The 18,807-nt window shown below is 41.2% G+C and overlaps 1 protein-coding gene across 1 annotated transcript in view; it reads right to left on the reverse strand.

Moving 5' to 3' along the window:
- Nucleotides 1-18,807, reverse strand: part of CWC15 (CWC15 spliceosome associated protein homolog) — a 39,577-nt gene that overhangs the window by 20,207 nt on the left and 563 nt on the right. Inside the window, exons 2-5 of the mRNA XM_084643157.1 lie at nucleotides 16,853-16,991; nucleotides 14,306-14,418; nucleotides 13,389-13,477; nucleotides 12,266-12,376 (exon numbers count right to left, since the gene is read on the reverse strand). Coding sequence (XP_084499283.1) covers nucleotides 12,266-12,376; nucleotides 13,389-13,477; nucleotides 14,306-14,418; nucleotides 16,853-16,983 — 444 coding nt within the window. The 5' untranslated portion in view covers nucleotides 16,984-16,991. The remainder of the gene's footprint in view (nucleotides 1-12,265; nucleotides 12,377-13,388; nucleotides 13,478-14,305; nucleotides 14,419-16,852; nucleotides 16,992-18,807) is intronic.

Below are 18,807 nucleotides of genomic sequence, written 5' to 3' on the forward strand. Positions count from 1 at the left end.
GGAGTAGAAAGAAGCCCAGGGAAACAGCAGCAAAGAGTAGGACTGAGCAGACCATGGCTGCTCATTATAGGGTGCAGCCCATAGAGCTAGTTTAGCCTTTTATTCTACTCAGCAGTAACACAAGGAACCTACAGGCCTGCATCCTGTAAGACATTAGTCTAAGCAAGTTAGCATAAATATAGCTAAGCATAGTAGGCCTGTGTCCCTCAGCATAGATAAATAGCACAACAGTTACCCTTAGATTTTGGGGACCTAAGAATAGCCTGCTCAATAGAAGGAGTTGGTATGTAACAGTACCATCAACTGCAGGAACACTAAACTGATACTAGGCTTGGATATTTTAGGATAGAGTTGTTGGCAGATATCTAACCATAAACTTGCTTGAGCAATAGCCGACGTATATGCAAATGAGTTAAATGGTATTAATATGTTAACCTATAGCAGTGGTTCTCAATCAGGGGTATATGTATCCTAGGGGGTATGCAGAGGTCTTCCAGAAGGTACATCAACTTTATCTAGATATTTGCCTAGTTTTACAACAGGCTACATAAAAAGCACTAGCAAAGTCCGTACGAACTAGAATTTCGTATTGACTTGTTCATATGGCTCTATGTAGTATACACTGAAATGTTTAAGTACAATATTTATATTCCAATTGATTTTATAACTGTATAGTAAAAATGAGAAAGTAACCAGTTTTTCAGTAATAGCGGGCTGAGACACTTTTTGCATTTTTATGTCTGATTTTGTAACCAAGTAGTTTTTAAGTGAGGTGAAACTTGGGGGTACGCAAGACAAAATCAGACTCCTGAAAGGGGTACAGTCCTCGGGAAAAGTTGAGAGCCACTGACCTATAGGATAAGTGCGCCCCAATATTATAAGAAAGTTAAATTTGGACATGGAAGGCTTGGCATCAGAATGAATATTCATGATAGTGCTCAGGTTCTATAACAGGGCTAACTATGAAATAGAGTGGGTTGCCTTTCTATCATTTGACCCTTAAGCTCTATTGTTATCTACCACCAATCTCTGGGCATTGGGGAACCTAGACCATTGGACTCACTCGGCATGCCAGATGCAGGGCTGGTCCTTTGTCTCTCACCACCAGGTCCTCAAGGAAGGGTGTAAGTATAGAAGTCTAAGAGCATGTGCCAGGAATGATACCACAGATATCCCCAATACTATATTCCTATCTGCTTATGTGATTTGGAGCTTTTCTGTCTTTATTACTTGTTCTAATAAAAATCACCATTGCTCTGCTTTCCCCTCAGCATGAGTATCCTTGCCATACACCGCAAGGTTCCCTACAAGACATTGAACTCATCGGTATTAGTTCTGTGGACCTGATTCTGGGACAAGAACCCCATTATTCCTACCTCGTTAATAAGGAGCAAGTGGCCACCAATATGCTTATTATTATTATTAGCCATTAAAAAGGATCAGGCAACAAGGGTCCCTAGGCTGGAACCAAGTGTAAAGGGTGGATCTAGGTTCCCCTACCACCCACTGAGAAATGGCACAGGATTGTTGGAGACACCAACTGGACCATTGGTCTGGAAGGTCTGAGTTACCCAGAAGGGGAAAAAGCTGTATATAAGGGCCAAGCCATGAAGAGGAAGCACTGCAATTCTTAGAGAACAAGAGGGGCTGAAGTATAAGTGAGCAAGGGAAGGAAGCATCAGACTGGGCAGAGCTAGTCCCCAGATGCAGCCAAAAGGGGGGATGCACCCAGCAGTGAATGGAACCCCAAGACAGGTGCATAAACAGGGGACTCTTGAGTAGGAGTAGAGACATTGTTTTACCTCTGTATTTGACACTGGTGCAACCACTGCTAGAATACTGCATCCAGTTGTGGTGCCCACAATTCAAGAAGGATGTTGATAAACTGGTGAGGGTCCAGAGAAGACTCATAAGAATGATTAAAGGATTACAAAATATACCTTATAGTAATAGACTCAAAGAGCTCAATCTATTTTAGCTTAACAAAAGGGTGACTTGACTACAGTCTATAAGTTTCTGCATTGGGAACAATATTTAATAATGGGCTTTTCAATTGAGCAGAGAAAGGTAGAACATAATCCCATGGCTGGAAGTTGAAGCTAGACAAATTAAGACTGAAAGGGGGTAAATTTGACAAAGAGGGTAATTACCCACAGGCACAATTTACCAAATATTGTGGAATCTATCACTGATGATTTTAAAATCAAGATTGGATATTTTTCTAAAAACTATGCTCTCGGAATTATTTTGGGGAAGTTTTACAGCCTATGTTATGTGTGCGATGCAGAGGCTCATTGGTAGTTCACTAGTCAGTGTGAGCAATTCATCAGGCCTGACATACTCACTATACCTAACACATTGTCATAATCTGTATCTGAAAGGTTTTAGTTGGTATTTATATGCCTCCTTAGATATGAATAGCCTGAGACCTTTGGGACACAAGCCTATCTACAATTAGTGAGGTATGAGAAGTTCTCCCACTTACAGCAGGTTTCAGAGTAACAGCCGTGTTAGTCTGTATTCGCAAAAAGAAAAGGAGTACTTGTGGCACCTTAGAGACTAACCAATTTATTTGAGCAGGAGCTTTCATGAGCTACAGCTCACTTCATCGGATGCATACCGTGGAAACTGCAGCAGATATTATATACACACAGAGATCATGAAACAATACCTCCTCCCACCCCACTGTCCTGCTGGTAATAGCTTATCTAAAGTGATCGATCACTGGTCTGATCCATTATGGGAATTCCTTTTTGTTTTTTTCAAGTTGACAATGTCCCTTTAAAATGTATATACTCTTAGAAGAGAGGCGTAAGATGTCAGAATTGTGCGGTGCATGCTTACTGTCTAATTATTTCCAGAATCAAGTGTGCTTAATATATAAACAAACAGATGTTTTTCTTAACTGCCATCCCTGCGAATATTTAACACCTAAAAGTCAATCTGGGTTCTTCTTTCTGCAGGACAAACTGGGCCCTCCCAATGCTAGTGTTTGCAGCTTAGCAATTCTATTGACGTGCAACAGTTTGCTTACTTTTTGCCCTGCAGGGACAGCAAAGCCAACAGGAAGAACAAACTTTACAAACTTATTGTGTGTCTCTAAATATCAACAGTCAAGACTCTGAATACAAACAGGGAGCAGGTCTGTTGAAAGGCAATGCCAGTTTTAGTTACTTTGCAGAGTAGAACTAGTAGTACTAAGTTGGCAGTAATCAATTTATGGCATTCAACAGCTCAGAAGTTGTTCTAGGCTGGATGACATCTAAATATATTTGAACAGCTTTAAGATGCTGACTAGTTTTAAAGATGGTGCTTGTAGATTTTATATTGTTTTACTTGGCTATGTCCTCCCATATAGGCACATTTTGTAAAAATCATCTACTGCATTTAATGTTCTGGAGCCATGATGTTAAAAAAATGGACATTTTAAGCACTACAATGAATTATGTCTTCTCTACCCTTAGTTATACATTTCAGCCCAAGCTGCAGAGTCTTCTGCCTATAGCCAAAAAAGGTTTTCACTGAGTTTTAAAATTTTCCATATTAATCTTCCCCTACCCACTCCCTGTCTGAAGGTTACGACTCTCCAGGCATTTGAGTGTGGGTTGTTTCACATCAAACAGAATCTTAGCTGTCTCAGCTTCACACCTCTGGGATATGATCAGGCCCAGGAATAAGCAGCTCAGAGATTGCTCCAAAATCCATATTGCTTTTCTTGTGTGTCCGTACAAAGATTTATTAAGCAACAGATAAAACATACAACAAACTGACAACAGAAATAAGCGTTAGGAGGGAAGAGTATAGCTTTACTCGCCCCACCCTATCCGCCCTAGGCAAGGGCCTCTGAACAGTGTTGTGTCTATATTAGCAAACTGCATAGGTGTAATTCACCATGGGTGTAGCACTGCTGGTGGTAACTGCAGCATAAATAGAGCTCTGCCATTTTTACTTCTGTCATCTAACATGACTGAGCAGAGTCCAATACTTGAGTTGTGTGTTTTTTTCCTGCAAAAGTTGAGGCCATCACTAAAGCTTAGTGCAGAGCAAAGAGCTGCAGTGATTCTGCTTTAGGCACTAGTAAAGATATATTTGGGTATAGGCTAAACATTTGGGGAAATAAAGCTTGGGGAAAACAAACATAAAAGTCTGAACTCTGGCTTCAGAGAAACGCATGATGATCTAATTTTAAAACAGTTTTATATCCAACTGACAATTTGAAATTGTTCAACACTTTTTAATAATTTTAATTTACCTTTTAAGGAAGTGGTTGACACTTGACAGATGTTGGATCTTTAACTCATGGACCCCAAATCAATGTTTAGTTTTAAAATTCACATGAAACCTGTTAATTACTGCCTTTATACTAAGTATATGAGGCACGTTTTGTTAACACTTGTACGGTTTTAAATACGTTGAGAAGAATATCAAATGGAATAGATTGCAAAAATAAGATACATACGTTTAACATTCATGGATATAAATTTGATTGGTCACTTCAGATCTTGATAAGAAGCTAAGACTTGAAGACCCAAAACTCTTAAACTTGTGTTTGAAAGGATGGAAAGGAAGTGAGGACTTTTATAATGATTTGGTTACTGAAACTGTTCATAGTTCTTATTAGATGTTCGTCTGACTGACAATATGTTTCAGTATGAACATGGGTCAAATTCTGGAACCATAAGCCAAAAATAGCTTTGAAGGCTTTCATACTGAAGTTGACAACCACAAAAAGGAACACAGTCAGGTATGCTCCTAAAATAGAACCTGTCAGAAAATGCATAGAGAATAAAAAGAGTCAGATTTCCCTGCCTCAAGTGGAGCCAACTATATTATAGTACACAGGAGTTGGGCAAAACAATGAAGGGTATGGCTGATATTCTTGGATGTTTTCCAGTCATCAACTGCAGTCTATGAGTTGGTGCATCTACAAATGCAAGGACAGAAGACACTATGGCAGTACCTCTTCCAGCCCATTAAGTAACAAGGTCAGGAAGAAACAAAACAGTTTACAAAAAATTGGTTTATTTTTATTTATTTTATGCTGCTAAAAATATAAATCTAAACAAGCCACTCATGGTAGGTCCAACTGACAGATCATAAGTTTTACATTTATGCCTTTTCCCTGCCATTTGTCAAGAAAGTAACTGTCTTCAGTATTTAACATTTACTGGAGATGCACCTTAAAAGGAAGTGTTCTCATTTTATAGTAAGCTAAATACTAGACTTGGATCTAACTAGTGAAAATATTATAAAAGATGAAAATTATAAAAACATGCAGTTTACCCTAAAGAGGCCTCAAAATAACTCCACTAGGACTATACTGCTTTTTATCCTAAAATGCAAAGCTTTAAGAAAGGTAACACATCTGTGGCAATATTTATGTATATTAAATGCAAAATAGACAACAGAACTGTACTTTAACTAGAGAGAACTTTAAGGTTTTGGCCCTGCATGTTCCTACTAGAGAGGAACACTACCAACAAAAAATTGACCTTCAAATTTGTGTTCCTGTGCCTCTGTGTCCTGCTGCTCAACAGCCAGTATGTGTAATGAGTTTGCCTGGGATTTGTTCCCCTTACACTACATATTCCACTTATATACTGTACAGCACATTTAAACAGAAGCATGCTGTTTGTAGTAGACCATGTTCAGACTAATACTCCTGAGGGAATTCTGCACCAAAAAATTAAAACTTCTGCAAATTTTATTTGTCATAAATAAATGTGGAGGCTCCAGCATGACAGTGGGGAGCACAGGCCACTGGCTGTACGGAGGTGGAAGATCACCCTGCAACTCCTCCCCCTGGGACACAGACTCAGCAGTGAGGCTGCAACCGACCCTGACAGAGCACAAGGGCTAGGCTTGCCCCAGAAATACCCCCAGGCCCTGCCCCTCTACACCAGGTACAGGCAGGCAGGCTCAGCCCAGCAGGATTAAAGCGTGGGGGGGAATCCAGGTGTGGGGTGAGAAGGCTCTAGATGGGATAATCTCGTGTAGGCAACTCAGTGATGGGGTCCAGCTGTGGGGGGGAGGAGAATCTGGATGCACAGGGGTTGCTGAGAGGTTCCTGGTGCAGGGACAATGAGACTATGCAGGAGGGTCCACGTGAAGATGGTTGGGGCTAAGCAGGGGGTGGGGGAGGGGTGGGGTGTCTTGGTGTGGGGGCTGGGTTAGGTGATCTACAGCAGGGGGGTTGGGGCTCATCAGAATGGGGGTTTGAGTGCAAGGAGCTCATTGGGGGGTGGTCTGGTGCAGGAGTGGGGGTCTGGATGCTGGAGGGGCTTGGAGGGGAGGGCTCTGGATGCAGAGGGTGAGGCTCAGTGGAGTGGGGATTCGGATACGGGGAGCTCAGTGTGTGAGAGGGTTCGGCTTGGCGGGGGGTCCGGATGCACAGGGGTTGGGCAGATGGGGGAACAGCTCCCATACAGCAACACCTCCCCCCATGGCTGAGAAGCGATAGGGGCAGGAAGTGAGGGGGAAGGTGCAGAGCTTTCTGCAGCCAGCGGAGGTTTCTGGGGGTGGGCCTGACCCAGCCCTAGCTGCTCCTTGCGGGGGAAGAGGAAGCCCTGTCCTCCTCTGTCCCCAGTGCAGCCAGGACTAGCAGCTGAGCCTGAGTAGGAGTCACCACTCTGGGTATCCCCGCCCTGCCACAGTGACCTCTCCACTGACTGCTCTGGGTACCCAAAACGATGCATCTCCACTGCTGGGGAAGGGTGCATGATCATTCTTGAGGCTTTCCTTTGCTTCCCCATCAGAAAGTCATTTTTCTGCAGGGAAGCAAAGAAATATGCGGGGGACATGAATTCAGCACACACGCAGTGGCACACAGTTCCCCCAGGAGTATGAGTATTGAGCATCTCCTTGATGAGAGCCCTGAGATAAAAAAAATGGAAGGAATAATACAGTAAATCTAAGCTTCAAGTTTGAAATGTAAGCTTCCCAAAACTATGGGTTCAAATCACAAGACTAAAGGATTACACCTTCGCTTAATACATAAATTGAGTTCTCCCACTGTATGTGGGTCTTTCAGATGAGATCTTAAAAATTGAGGTTCAGTTTGTTCCGTGGAGACAATAAGAGTGAGCAGGCATTTACTCAGGGTTAAACTTTCCTTTTCCTCACCAGTGTGCAATGTGATTTTTGCCATTTGCTTGTCTGATTTCCTCCACTCCAGAGGTTCTCTATTTCAGCAGTGAAGCTATTTAATTGTGTATGTAAGGTCTGATCGTGCAAACATTACTTTTGGGGGAATTCTGCACTACTGTGCATGTGCATAATTAATAAGCCAGCATATTTTTGATTTTTTTGAGCAAGAACAAGCTTCTGCCAAAATTTTGCTGCAGTTCCGCCTTTTGTCCACCAGAGGGTGCTGTGGCAATAGAACAAAGCAGCAGCTCCCTGCCAGCGAGGGAGTAGGAAGAGCCTGCCTTCTTCGCAGAAGGCCAGGTCAGGAGACAGGGGCTACGGCGAGACAGACAGAGTGGGATGCTGGGGGCGTCAGACAGGAGCTCATAAAGGCTAGTAGGGGAGGACAGATTGGGGCAGGGGCTGAATGGGAATGGAGGCACAAGGCCACAGAGGGGAGGGAGGTGCAGAGCTACATAGGCACAGGGGGAGGGGTGCACATGGGGAGTGCGTGTCTGAGTGGGGGTGGAGGGATACATGTGGACGGGGGGTACAAGGACACATGGGAGTGTAGAAACACATGGGGACAGGGGTAAATGTGCCTCACTGAATGGGAGAAGCTAGGGGTCAGCCAGCGTCTGCATGTGGGAAGCTATCAATCCCTCCTAACCCCCCCCCCCGTCCAAAAAACCTGTTCCATACTTTTCCCACCCACACCCAACAACCTTACAAATTCATGTCCAGCCTCCTTCCCAGCAATTTACTTGCCTCTCCCTCAGCTCCCTCATTACCCCTGACTCCCCCAAGCCTTTGCACTGCTTCTGAGAGGTGCAGGAAATAAAGTTCTGTATTGTAGTTTAAATGAATTATTACTCAGAGTTCTGTGTTCATATGCCTAGTAAGGAATCTGTCAAAAAACATTTCCTGAATCTTTTTTGTTGTCTGTATTAGAATCACAGAACTGGAAGGGACCTCGAGAGGTCATCTAGTCCAGTCCCCTGCACTCAACGTAGGACTAAGTATTATCTAGACCATCCCTGACAGGTGTTTGTCCAACCTGCTCTTAAAAATCCCCAATAATGGAGATTCCTCCACCGCCCTAGGCAATTTATTCCAGTGCTTAACCACTCTGACAGTTAGCAAGTTTTCCCTAATTTTCAACCTAAACAATTTAAGCCCATTGCTTCTTGTCCTATCCTCAGAGGTTAAGAGCAACAATTTTTCTCCCTCCTCCTTGTAACAACCTTTTATGTACTTGAAAACTGTTATGTCCCCTCTCAGTCTTCTCTTCTCCAGACTAAACAAACCCAATTTTTTCTATCTCCCCTCAAAGGTCATGTTTTCCAGACTTTTAATCATTTTTGTTGCTTGTCTCTGGACTTTCTCCAATTTCTCCACATCTTTCCTGAAATGTGGTGCCCAGAACTGGACACAATACTCCAGCTGAGGCCTAATCAGCATGGAGTAGAGCGGAAGAATTACTTCTCGTGTCTTGCTTACAATACTCTTGCTAATAAATCCCATAATTATGTATGCTTTTTTTGCAACAGTGTTACATTGTTGACTCATGTTTAACTTGTGGTCCACTATTACCCCCAGATCCCTTTCTGCAGTACAGTGGAGTCACATCTTACGCGGGGGTTATGTTCTAAAGTCAACGCGTAAGGCGAAAATTGTGTATAGTCAAAATTACCCTTGAAAATCCCTTAAATCGCCCATAAAGTACAGTATACTGTACATGGGTTTGTGTATACTACCCTGTAAAGTAATATGCATAAATGTAGACAGTAATTCTCCAAATGCTGCCAGGAAGTGAAGGATGAGGGAATAAGACAATGGGAGCTAAGCTAGTGAAGAGGGCATGCAGCTAATTTGGGGTGGGAGAGGAGAGCAAACCCTCTCCATGGACCAATGCGGTAGCTGTGAAAATAGAGTTTTCATCCCCCTTTGTCCACTTCTTTTAGCAAAAAAAGATGATCCATCCTAGAGATTTCTGGAATCCAAATCCCTACCTCTCCCTCCTCTTAAATTAAAATGGATACTTTATCTTTTCCTGATCTTTTGCAAGCTTTCCATTTAATCCATCCTAAGTGCCGAAGGACAGGAGAACACTTGGATGGGGAACACGCTTTTTTGTTTTTAAATTTAATGTTTATCTTTACTGTTGCCATCATAATGAAGCCTCCTTAACTTGATCTCACTAACAGGCTTTTTATGCCTCCCATGACAGTAAGAGGGAGCCATATTCAATTATCTCAATTTATATTATTTCAGAATATTCTGCAAACCGTGTCTTTTATACACAGTTTTGATTAGTACGGACTTAATTTTCAGACTAGTGCTATAAAAAAATTCCAAAGTACTTTGAAGTCATCAATATTTACTAAAATATTTTATGCTTTTATGCCTACATATAGGATAATTTTCAGCCACTGGCTGAGTCTCAGTAGCGAAGAACAGACATCTCCTTCCCACTAAAATATAAAGCAAGTGTGTGACAACATACACCACCATATCCAATAATATTTACTTAGCATTTCTTCTTAGGAGGAAACACGGATTCATTTTAGGTCACTGTCTATACATGAATTGTTACACACTGACTTACTCTCAAAAAGAGGATTACAGTGAGGATAAAGAATATTAGCAGGTTAAAAAAAAGCCAGCAAAAGCCAGATGATTTTTGTGTTATATACTTCACAGCTTCAAGTGCCCTCTAGTGGCAGATAAAGTGTACCTTTAGAAATGTAATTCCCACACCCCCACTTTTGTATAATATAAATCTAGAAATACACTTCTGTGCACAGCAATTCCAAACCATTAAATTCCCAACGCAAAGCCATCTGTACATCAGTGTGAATGTAACAAACTAAACTATTTAATGGATACAGAATTATAATTCAAACTTTCAGTCAAATTGAAATTATAAGTTTTCCTTGTAAGAAGAACCTTCTCTTGGATCACAGAAACAAAAGTCTCTTCATACTACTGCAAAAACAGATACACTGAACTCACTGTGTTTAAATAAATTTTGAAGCAGGAAAATTCTGAGGTAAGGCTGCCAGGCTGTTAAATAAGTCCTGCTAGGCCAAGTTACTATTGCAGAGCATAGTTTCAGATTCCTGGCTATCATTACATATGGTACTTGCTGCAATTCCTAGGCACAGAGGTAAGAGAAAGACACTTTCAAGTACAGTTTAAACGTTAAAAATGGACTAGTTTGGTAGGCTCAGCAGCAGGTATTTGGAATATCAATAGTAGAACCACAGCTTCAAACCCAACCAGGGCTGATTCACCCCTTCAACTTTCCATGATTATACTAATGGCCAATTTGGTTTTTTGTGTATATTGCTGCGGGCCTTATGAAATACTCTGGTGGACCATGTACGGCCCATGAGTTGTAGGTTGGGCACCCCTACTGTAACATGCGAAGCTGGTTGAGTAAAGCTTGGGGGGAGGCCTAGGTTTCAACATGTGCAAAACTGGTCAAATTGAAGTTTACAGTGCCTTGTTTATACCAGACCTTCAAAACGTTCTAGAACATTCTAACAACACACCTTTAAATTCTGTTAAGCACAGGATTTGGGACACCATTCCAAACTTCTGGACAACCATGACCAATGGCACACAACTGAACGGTGGCATTGCAAGAGCATAGCTAAAGTATTTGTGTTTTCTTGGGATGAGAGGCACCATAAACTAACAGATTTGCATTTCTTATTTCCCTGTTTATAATACCCAACAGAAGTTTGAAAATAATTTCCTGTGCTATCAACACTAGAAGCTAGATGCTCAGCTGTATCCAGTGAGGAAGGTCAGTCACAAAGGACTTTGTTGCAGGTCCCCAATTTTGGCTTATTCTAAAATGGCTGTGACATAATAGGCTGTTCTAGAATATCCCAGCAAACAATGACCCCCCGCCCCCCCGAGAGATGTTTGGCAGCCAGAGATTACTAGAACACACTGCATTCCAGTCATACCTCTTCCCCTCCCTTACACCAGGGGCTGCTGATGAGGCTGGCATAGCAGCCAGCTATGCCAACTCTAAGTTCAAATGAAACTGTCTTATGGAGTTGTATTGTATCCGTGTTGCTCCCAGGGTCCAAGAGAGACAAGGTGGATGAAGTAATATCTTTTATTGGACCAAGTTCTGTTACCTGAAATCTGTTATTTACAGCCAGGCACTCAGGTACCATACATTATGCATACAAAGACACTCCACCTTACCACCCCACACTGGAACCCATATGGGGTATCATCAAACAACCACCTCCATATTTGATGGGGACTCCATCCTGAAGTAAATCTTTCCTGTACCCCCTTTTTTGGCCTTCAATGGACCAATCTCTCCAAGCTCATCATCAGAAGCAGCTCCCCACAGACCAGAATACACCAACTCAAAGTGGCACCAGATCCTGCCAGAAGAACAGATACAAAACCTGCAGACTTTGCTCCACTGCTACATGATCAACACTCTCCACAACACACCTTTCAATATCCATGGGTCCTACACATGCCTATCACAACATGTTATATACCTCATCCAGTGCACTAAATGCCCCAATAGCAACTATGTGAGTGAAACCAGACAATCATTATGCTATCAAATTAACTCACCCAGGAAAATGAAAAGACAAAAGCACCACATCACCTGTGGGTGAACACTTTTCATAAAGCGATCACTCTATATCTGATCTATTTATTGGTCTAATAAAAGATATTACCTCACTCACCTTGAGTGGCCTTAGTCAAATCTCCAGAAGTACTTATCAAAACAGTAACACAGTTTGGCAAACTGGCAGCCTTTAGTCAAGAACCACTTGGCACAGGAACTCAAAGGTCGTTAGAGGATGAAGTGCATTGGTTTGCACAGTACCCCATCCCAGGCCTGACTATCTGCTGCCATTGGCCTTTCCTTTAATGGAGTACTAAGTTCACCCCATAAAAAAATTTAAATAAGAAATGTATTCCTGGTAAATGTCCTTTTAAAGGGCTACTGCAGTATTAAAATGTGCTTCTTACTTGTTTTTAAGAGTTCTACACTTTATCACTTTCGGTATGGTTTCTAGTATACTGTGAAACTGCATTTTTTTTAAATTAATTTTCAAGCAAAGAGCCTATTTAACTGGTGAGATTTTACCTTTCGGGCCTGCTCCTCAGCTCTCTCTTTTTTGATTTTTTCTAGTTCAGCCAGAAGAGCCGCAGTATCGTCATCGCTCTCTTCATCAAAATCCTCATCTTCATCATCTTCCTAACAGGAGGAAATGGTGGGTTGGTTACTTCATTCCATTTCATAAAACCAGCTGTCTATTGTGGAAAGTATACATTTACTCCAGAAAAAGAAATTACACAAACCAAATATTTTGCCCAAACATTGTAAACCCAGGACTGCCTAAGTAAGACTAGAATTTGCTGGAAGTGGATTCCTGAAGCGTTTTGGAGGTTGCAATGACAGCAAGTGTAATACAAATTATTCTTTTGTCCTTCAACACTAACAGCAAGGCACAAATGGATGCATTTGTTCTTATCCAGACTATGCAATTCATTACTTGCATCCAACGGCTAGGCAGTTGGCATGCTGATACAATTACTGACACCAAACAATCCTTTCACTTGTACCTCAACCTCCCTCATTCCTTGTTTGATTTTAATTCATCAGTTGTCTCTAGTGGTATGCTAAAACTGTAAACTGTTTGGAGCAGGAACTGTCTTTTTGCTAAAGGAGCGTATAGTAACTAGCACAAGGTGGCCTTGAATGGAACTTCCAAGTACTATTTAGAAACAAAATTAATATTGTGCTATCAAATGTGCCACATGCACCCAGAGCAGCACGAAAGGAAGTAATTTTAATATTACAAAATAATGAGAGTAAGAGTGTGGCACATCAGCATCAGAAACTCTAGCTACCTAAGTTTTGATTTAAAGTCACTTCTTTCCCAATAACTGTTGGAAGGAAGATCCTCATTATCTACCAGCCAGAGCCTTCTATTCTACCCCCCTCCCTTAGCTTCCTAGCTACTGCCAGCGGTGTGTAAAAAGTGATTTCTTCAAACTGCTGTTAGGCTGTGAAAGCAGGGTCCTCCAAACAATTCTATATTCCACTGAACTCCAGTTATGGTAACTTGTTAAAGAAAGAGACCAGATGTCCTGGAACCATTATCTGGTAGTCTGGTCCTTAACATATCTCCTAATGCAATATGTACAACTATTGAGTACCCTAAGGAAAAGCAAGAGATCTGGGGAGGAGAACTGAAAATACATACATCTGTGAGTGGATCATCTGCATCAAGGTTTGCTGCAGGAATCTGATCTAATCGAGGTTTCTTAGACACCGAAGAGGATGTGGTGTGCTCTGAGAAGTTAAAAAAGGAAAATTTATGAACATTAGGACAAGTTAATAAGATAGACAGTAAAGCAGAATCACCAAACTTGACCCTGCAACATCTAACTTCTGGAATCAAGTAACTTGATGCCTGAACTGACCTCCCTCGTAGAGACATCCCACGGCAGTGGAACTGGCACCCCAAAATACTCATTTTGTAGAATTTCTTCATGTCATTATTTGAAGAGGAAATGGGGCCAGCAGAGGTGGCTGCACTGCACCCTCCCAACTCCACAGATCCCAACGAGACTGGAACCCTCAGTCTTGCATATGGGCTGCTTCTAAACACTGGCAGTCTGGACCTTATCAGCACAGCTTCTTCAACCCATAGAGTTTGAATGTCCCTATTTTCTTACCACGAGTGTTGATTAAGTATCTAGATGCATTTTAGATGATCCACACAATCAGTAGTGCCTAAATTTTCACATACATCAGCACTATAGAACACTAAGAGTTATTTGAAATATTAATTTCAGAGGAATTCTCCATTATTCAGTGACAATCTCACATATTTTGTAATGTACTTGTCTCGCCAAGGCTAAAAAAATATCCACAAAATGTGTTTCCCCCAAGCAGGACAAGAATAAAAACTCTTTTAGTACGGTCATTAACTGGCAACATATATGTAACAGTCATGCTTTAGTGGCTGGCTCATAGATGATGTGTGTTTTAATATTAGTGACGAAGGTTCTCCTTCAGCTCCAGTAGGTCATGAATTCTATCCCCGTGATATCCTGACAGAAGCGTATGGATTCATTACAGAATGTAACTTTCTGTTTAGTAGAAGTTTCATTTCACCTCTTGCTGGTCTGTCTCTGTTCTTTTCTCTTACAGCGACTCGTTCTCTCTCCTCCAGTTCTCTTCTGAAGTCACGGTTACGCACCTCCTCAGGGGCATCCTGTGTGGTCTGTCTAGAACAGGCAATGAAAAAAAAATAAGAAAAGAAAGGTGAAGCAGACAGTTCCCAGTTTGTAGCATTTGCCCCCGTGGGCCTGAAAGTTCTGGAATGAAGAGCTAGTTACCAGAAGTCAGAAAGATTCTGCAGAGCTATACAAGCAGCATGAGACACCATTCAAGGTGCATTCCCCACATGCTTCAGTAACATTAAAACTTCATCCAGTTTCCAGTGGCTTTCAAATGGATTTTAAAGACATCACAGAATTTCTGTAAAAACAGGGAATGACTATCCATCTCTCTTAGGTATTTCTAAGACACCTAGTAGTGTGTTATACAAGTATCATGTCCTAGCCAACATTCACCAGGACCTGACATTCTGGCCGACATTCTCTCTCTGACAGTTATAACATCCCAAGTTATTGCTGAGCACATAAGGTTTTCCAGGCCTCTTCAGATAAGATCAAGACTAAAATGTGTTTTCAGTTAATCCCAGATAGATGTATCAGAGGACTATAGTTTATCCTTGCAGAGAGATGGTTTATCTACCTGCAAATTAGATGATTCACTAACTTGTGTTCTAGAAGAACAAACAAGTGGGAAGAGGGGGCAAATGGAAATAATAGCTTCAATAAAATATTATAGATACACCATGCATATTTAAGAGATCTCAGCCACGAGCAACAGCACATTCATATTTGACACACATTAATGCAAGCCTTTTTCAGGGAGTGTTGAATTTTCTGTGGAAAACTTAAAAAGAACTAAAATGAATAAAGTGAGCAATGATTCATTTCACTCCTCTGTTCTGGAAATAAGTGTACACAGTGCCTGGATGAAACCCAGATTCAAGCAGCTATTAATATACTGTATGCATATATCTGTTTTTATGGTGAAGTAATTTGCTCATTTTCTTACTGTATAAACAATAATCAGGATTTGCAGATCCCATATCTGAGTGGCTTGTGGCTGATACAGCCACAAGAACCCCAAATACTACATGTCATTCGAAACAGAACAAGGGAGACCAAAACACTGCAACAAGGTTCAATGATGTAGTACTATTTAACAAAGCCATCCTTCAGATCAGATGGAGAACAGGGACATAAAGACGACACTATTAAAAAGCACCCAGAAGATTTGTTAAAATATTCAGCATGTGCTTATGCATGTATTTTCCCCATTGTTACTTATCTGAGAAAGTGAAAAACCAGTATGACACATCCTACTTGTCTTCCATTTCAAGCAAAAACATTAACTTTAAAAAAACATATTTGTCTGATAATGTCTTCTATATTATTGCTACAAACACCTAAAATTTTAACTAAAAAGTAGAGAAACACCACCATTTTTTATACTGTGCTTTTGACAGGATTTTGTGTACAGTTTTGTTATATTTCCAGCATGCTCCATTTCTCACCTATGAGTCTTGCACATAGCAAGAGAGATGAACAAAGCATTTCAAAAGGTAATGAAGTGAGAGCGTAAAATACCAAAATTTGCAGTGGAGGGTCCAGGGAACTCAGAGAAGTGTAATATCTGCTACCTTTAACTGTTTAAAAAAAAAAAAGATTGAATTTCAAATTGACACTGTCTTTAAATCTTGAGTTTCTATCTCAAACGATAACCAAAACTTGCCATTTCTTCCTCCACAACATATTGAAGATCCAACCACTCCTCTCTGTCCCAACTGTAAACAGATCATTTCATGAATGAATTATTTTCCACACTGATTATTAAAACCTCCTCTTCTGTAGCCTGTGTGACACCTGTGTTGCTCACCTTCTGCCCTTCCAAAACACAATTGTAAAAATGATCTTTCTTGCCCAATGGGATTTCATTATTCCCCACCTTTGACTTTCTCTGCAGGCTCCTTTTTGCCCAATGTGTCAATTTAAAACCTCTGTCCTGGCTTGTAAGGCCCTTTAGAACCCCACCCCAGCACACATCTCTTATTCCATCTTTTAGCATGCCTCCCATCAGCTTCTTTGCTCTGCAAATACCAGCCTTGGTGATGATTATGATAATGATGAATGAGACATCATCTCCTCCTCCTTCCTTCACATGACCCTGTATCTTTTCCCTTATGCATAGAGTGCTCTGCTCAAGACAGTTCACCCTTTTCTTATTCTGGCCCCTTCTAAAGACTAAGTTCTGCTGTGGTGCCCACAAGAAACAAGTAAATACAATATATATTAAAATATTACAATTACTTCCAGTACATCCTATTTTCAGTGTTTGCTCTTCAGACTGGAAACTCTTCTGTCTTCCATTTCTGCACCCTCACTGTGGCAGGTGAAATGCCCTTATTTTGCATCTGTATAGTGCTAAGTACATTATCAGTGTTTAATATATAAATATTATCTGTGATATTTCTCTTTCAGTAGCAGTGCAAGTCTGAGAATAATTCACTGTACACCATGTTCTGCAAGAAAAGAAACTGGCCTTTACCTGTATTTAATTTTAGTATGAGAAGGAAGATCTCTGCTGGAATATTGTTTGGAGAGTTGACTTAAATCTCCTTCTCCTTTTCCTCTTCCTCCTCTTGCAGGTTCAAATGTTGGCCTCGCTGCTGTCGTCATCTTAATTACTTCAAGAACAAATATAAAAATTTGGTAATTACCACTATTCATAATTAAAGGCATTAATTTAAGAAGAACATTACTCATGGAGTTATAGCAGCAACCACAGCTCTTGCTACAGTTAAAGAGTGTAAACTACAACTTGGCAAACAGTGCTGCATCTGAGGAACATTTTAGTTAACTGAATAACCTATTCAGATTTTCATGAATCTGTCAGGAAAGGGAAAAGAAACACAGGGCATGAGATTATTACATATATAGAAAGCTCCTTTCAAGAAAGACAAAGTATTATAAAAAGTCAATAAATTTCCATTTTTGTCTTCTCAAAAATATGAGTCAATATCACTCAAGTCAAATCACACATGCAAAGTAATCTATAATTAATTTCTATAAATTAAATTAGTCAAATGTTAGTTTATCTCAAATGAGACACTATGATAACATATGAAAACCTCTGTTACTAGCTTTCTGTCATTTCCCTCAACACAAGGTTGTCATCAACGGCATGAACAAGCTCTCTCTTCTACATTTCCTGTTTTCAGAGTAGCAGCCGTGTTAGTCTGTATTCGCTAAAAGAAAAGGAGTACTTGTGGCACCTTAGAGACTAACAAATTTATTTGAGCACAAGCTTTCATAAGCTACAGCTCACTAAGGTGCCACAAGTACTCCTTTTCTTATTTCCTGTTTTGTAGATCTGCCTTTCTAGACCTTCCCATCTCATTTCAACTCTTATCAAAACATGCAGAGAGACACTTTATAATCTCTATATACATTTGTACAAGCAGGAGCATTACATTTAAGTTTCTTCATAAAAAGTGCCTAAAACTTTTTATGCATCACAGATCCATCTTGATTTATCCAACATGCCCAGGTGCATGTAAATATTAGTTTTTGAGCACTGCATCTTCTTTCTCCCTGGAAGGCACTATAGCCTAGTGCAGAGGTTCTCAAACTGTGGTCCGCGAGCTCCATTCAGGTGGTTCGCGAATAGTTCCCTCTAATGTGCGCGCCTGGGTGGCTGCACACGAAAGAATGAAAGGCCATCCACCTAATTGGTGGATCCGCTCCACTAATTAGGTGCCTGTACCCTGGAGAAGATGCACATGTAAGGTGAGGTGGTGGCCTTGCGGCGGAATATGGGGTAGATGGGAGGGGGCAATTGGGTGAGAAGAGTGGGGGGGGGGATTTGGGACATGCAGGGCTGCGGCGGCCAGAGAAAGAGGTGATTTTCCCCAGCTCCAGGGTTGTGGCAAGAGACGGCCCTCCTTCCAAGCCTCAGCTCGGGAGCTGCCATGGAGGGGGAGAGACCCCTCTGCTTCCCAGCCCCAGCTCGGGGGCTGCCACGGCAGGGGAGAGAGGGCACATCCATCATATTAGAAAGGTAAGACTACGGATAATAAAATATGAGTTGTGTGCTTTATTTGTAGAATAAAGCAGTTAATTATTATTAAAGTTTTTTTTAATATGGTGCTTTTACCCAAAGCGCTTTACAATAGTTAGCTAATAGTACAAACAACATTTGGAAAGATCATTAAGTGATCCACCGAAACCCTCAGCAATTTTCAAGTGGTCTGCAAAAAAAAAAAAAAAAAAGTTTGAGAACCACTGGCCTAGTAGCTAGAGCATTGGGACTCAGGAGGCCCAGCTGGCCTGTTGGGTCACCTCAAGCAAGTCACTGCCTTTTCCTGTGCCTCACCTTCCCCATCAATAATATGTGGATAATGATACCGACCTCCTTGGTAAAGGGCTTTGATAGAAAACATTATATAAGAGCTAGATATTAGCAGTAACCTCGCACCCTCCTATTGCATGTTATTTTAACTG

Source organism: Lepidochelys olivacea, assembly GCF_965140295.1.
Source record: "Lepidochelys olivacea isolate rLepOli2 genome assembly, chromosome: 1".
NCBI lineage: Eukaryota > Metazoa > Chordata > Testudines > Cheloniidae > Lepidochelys > Lepidochelys olivacea.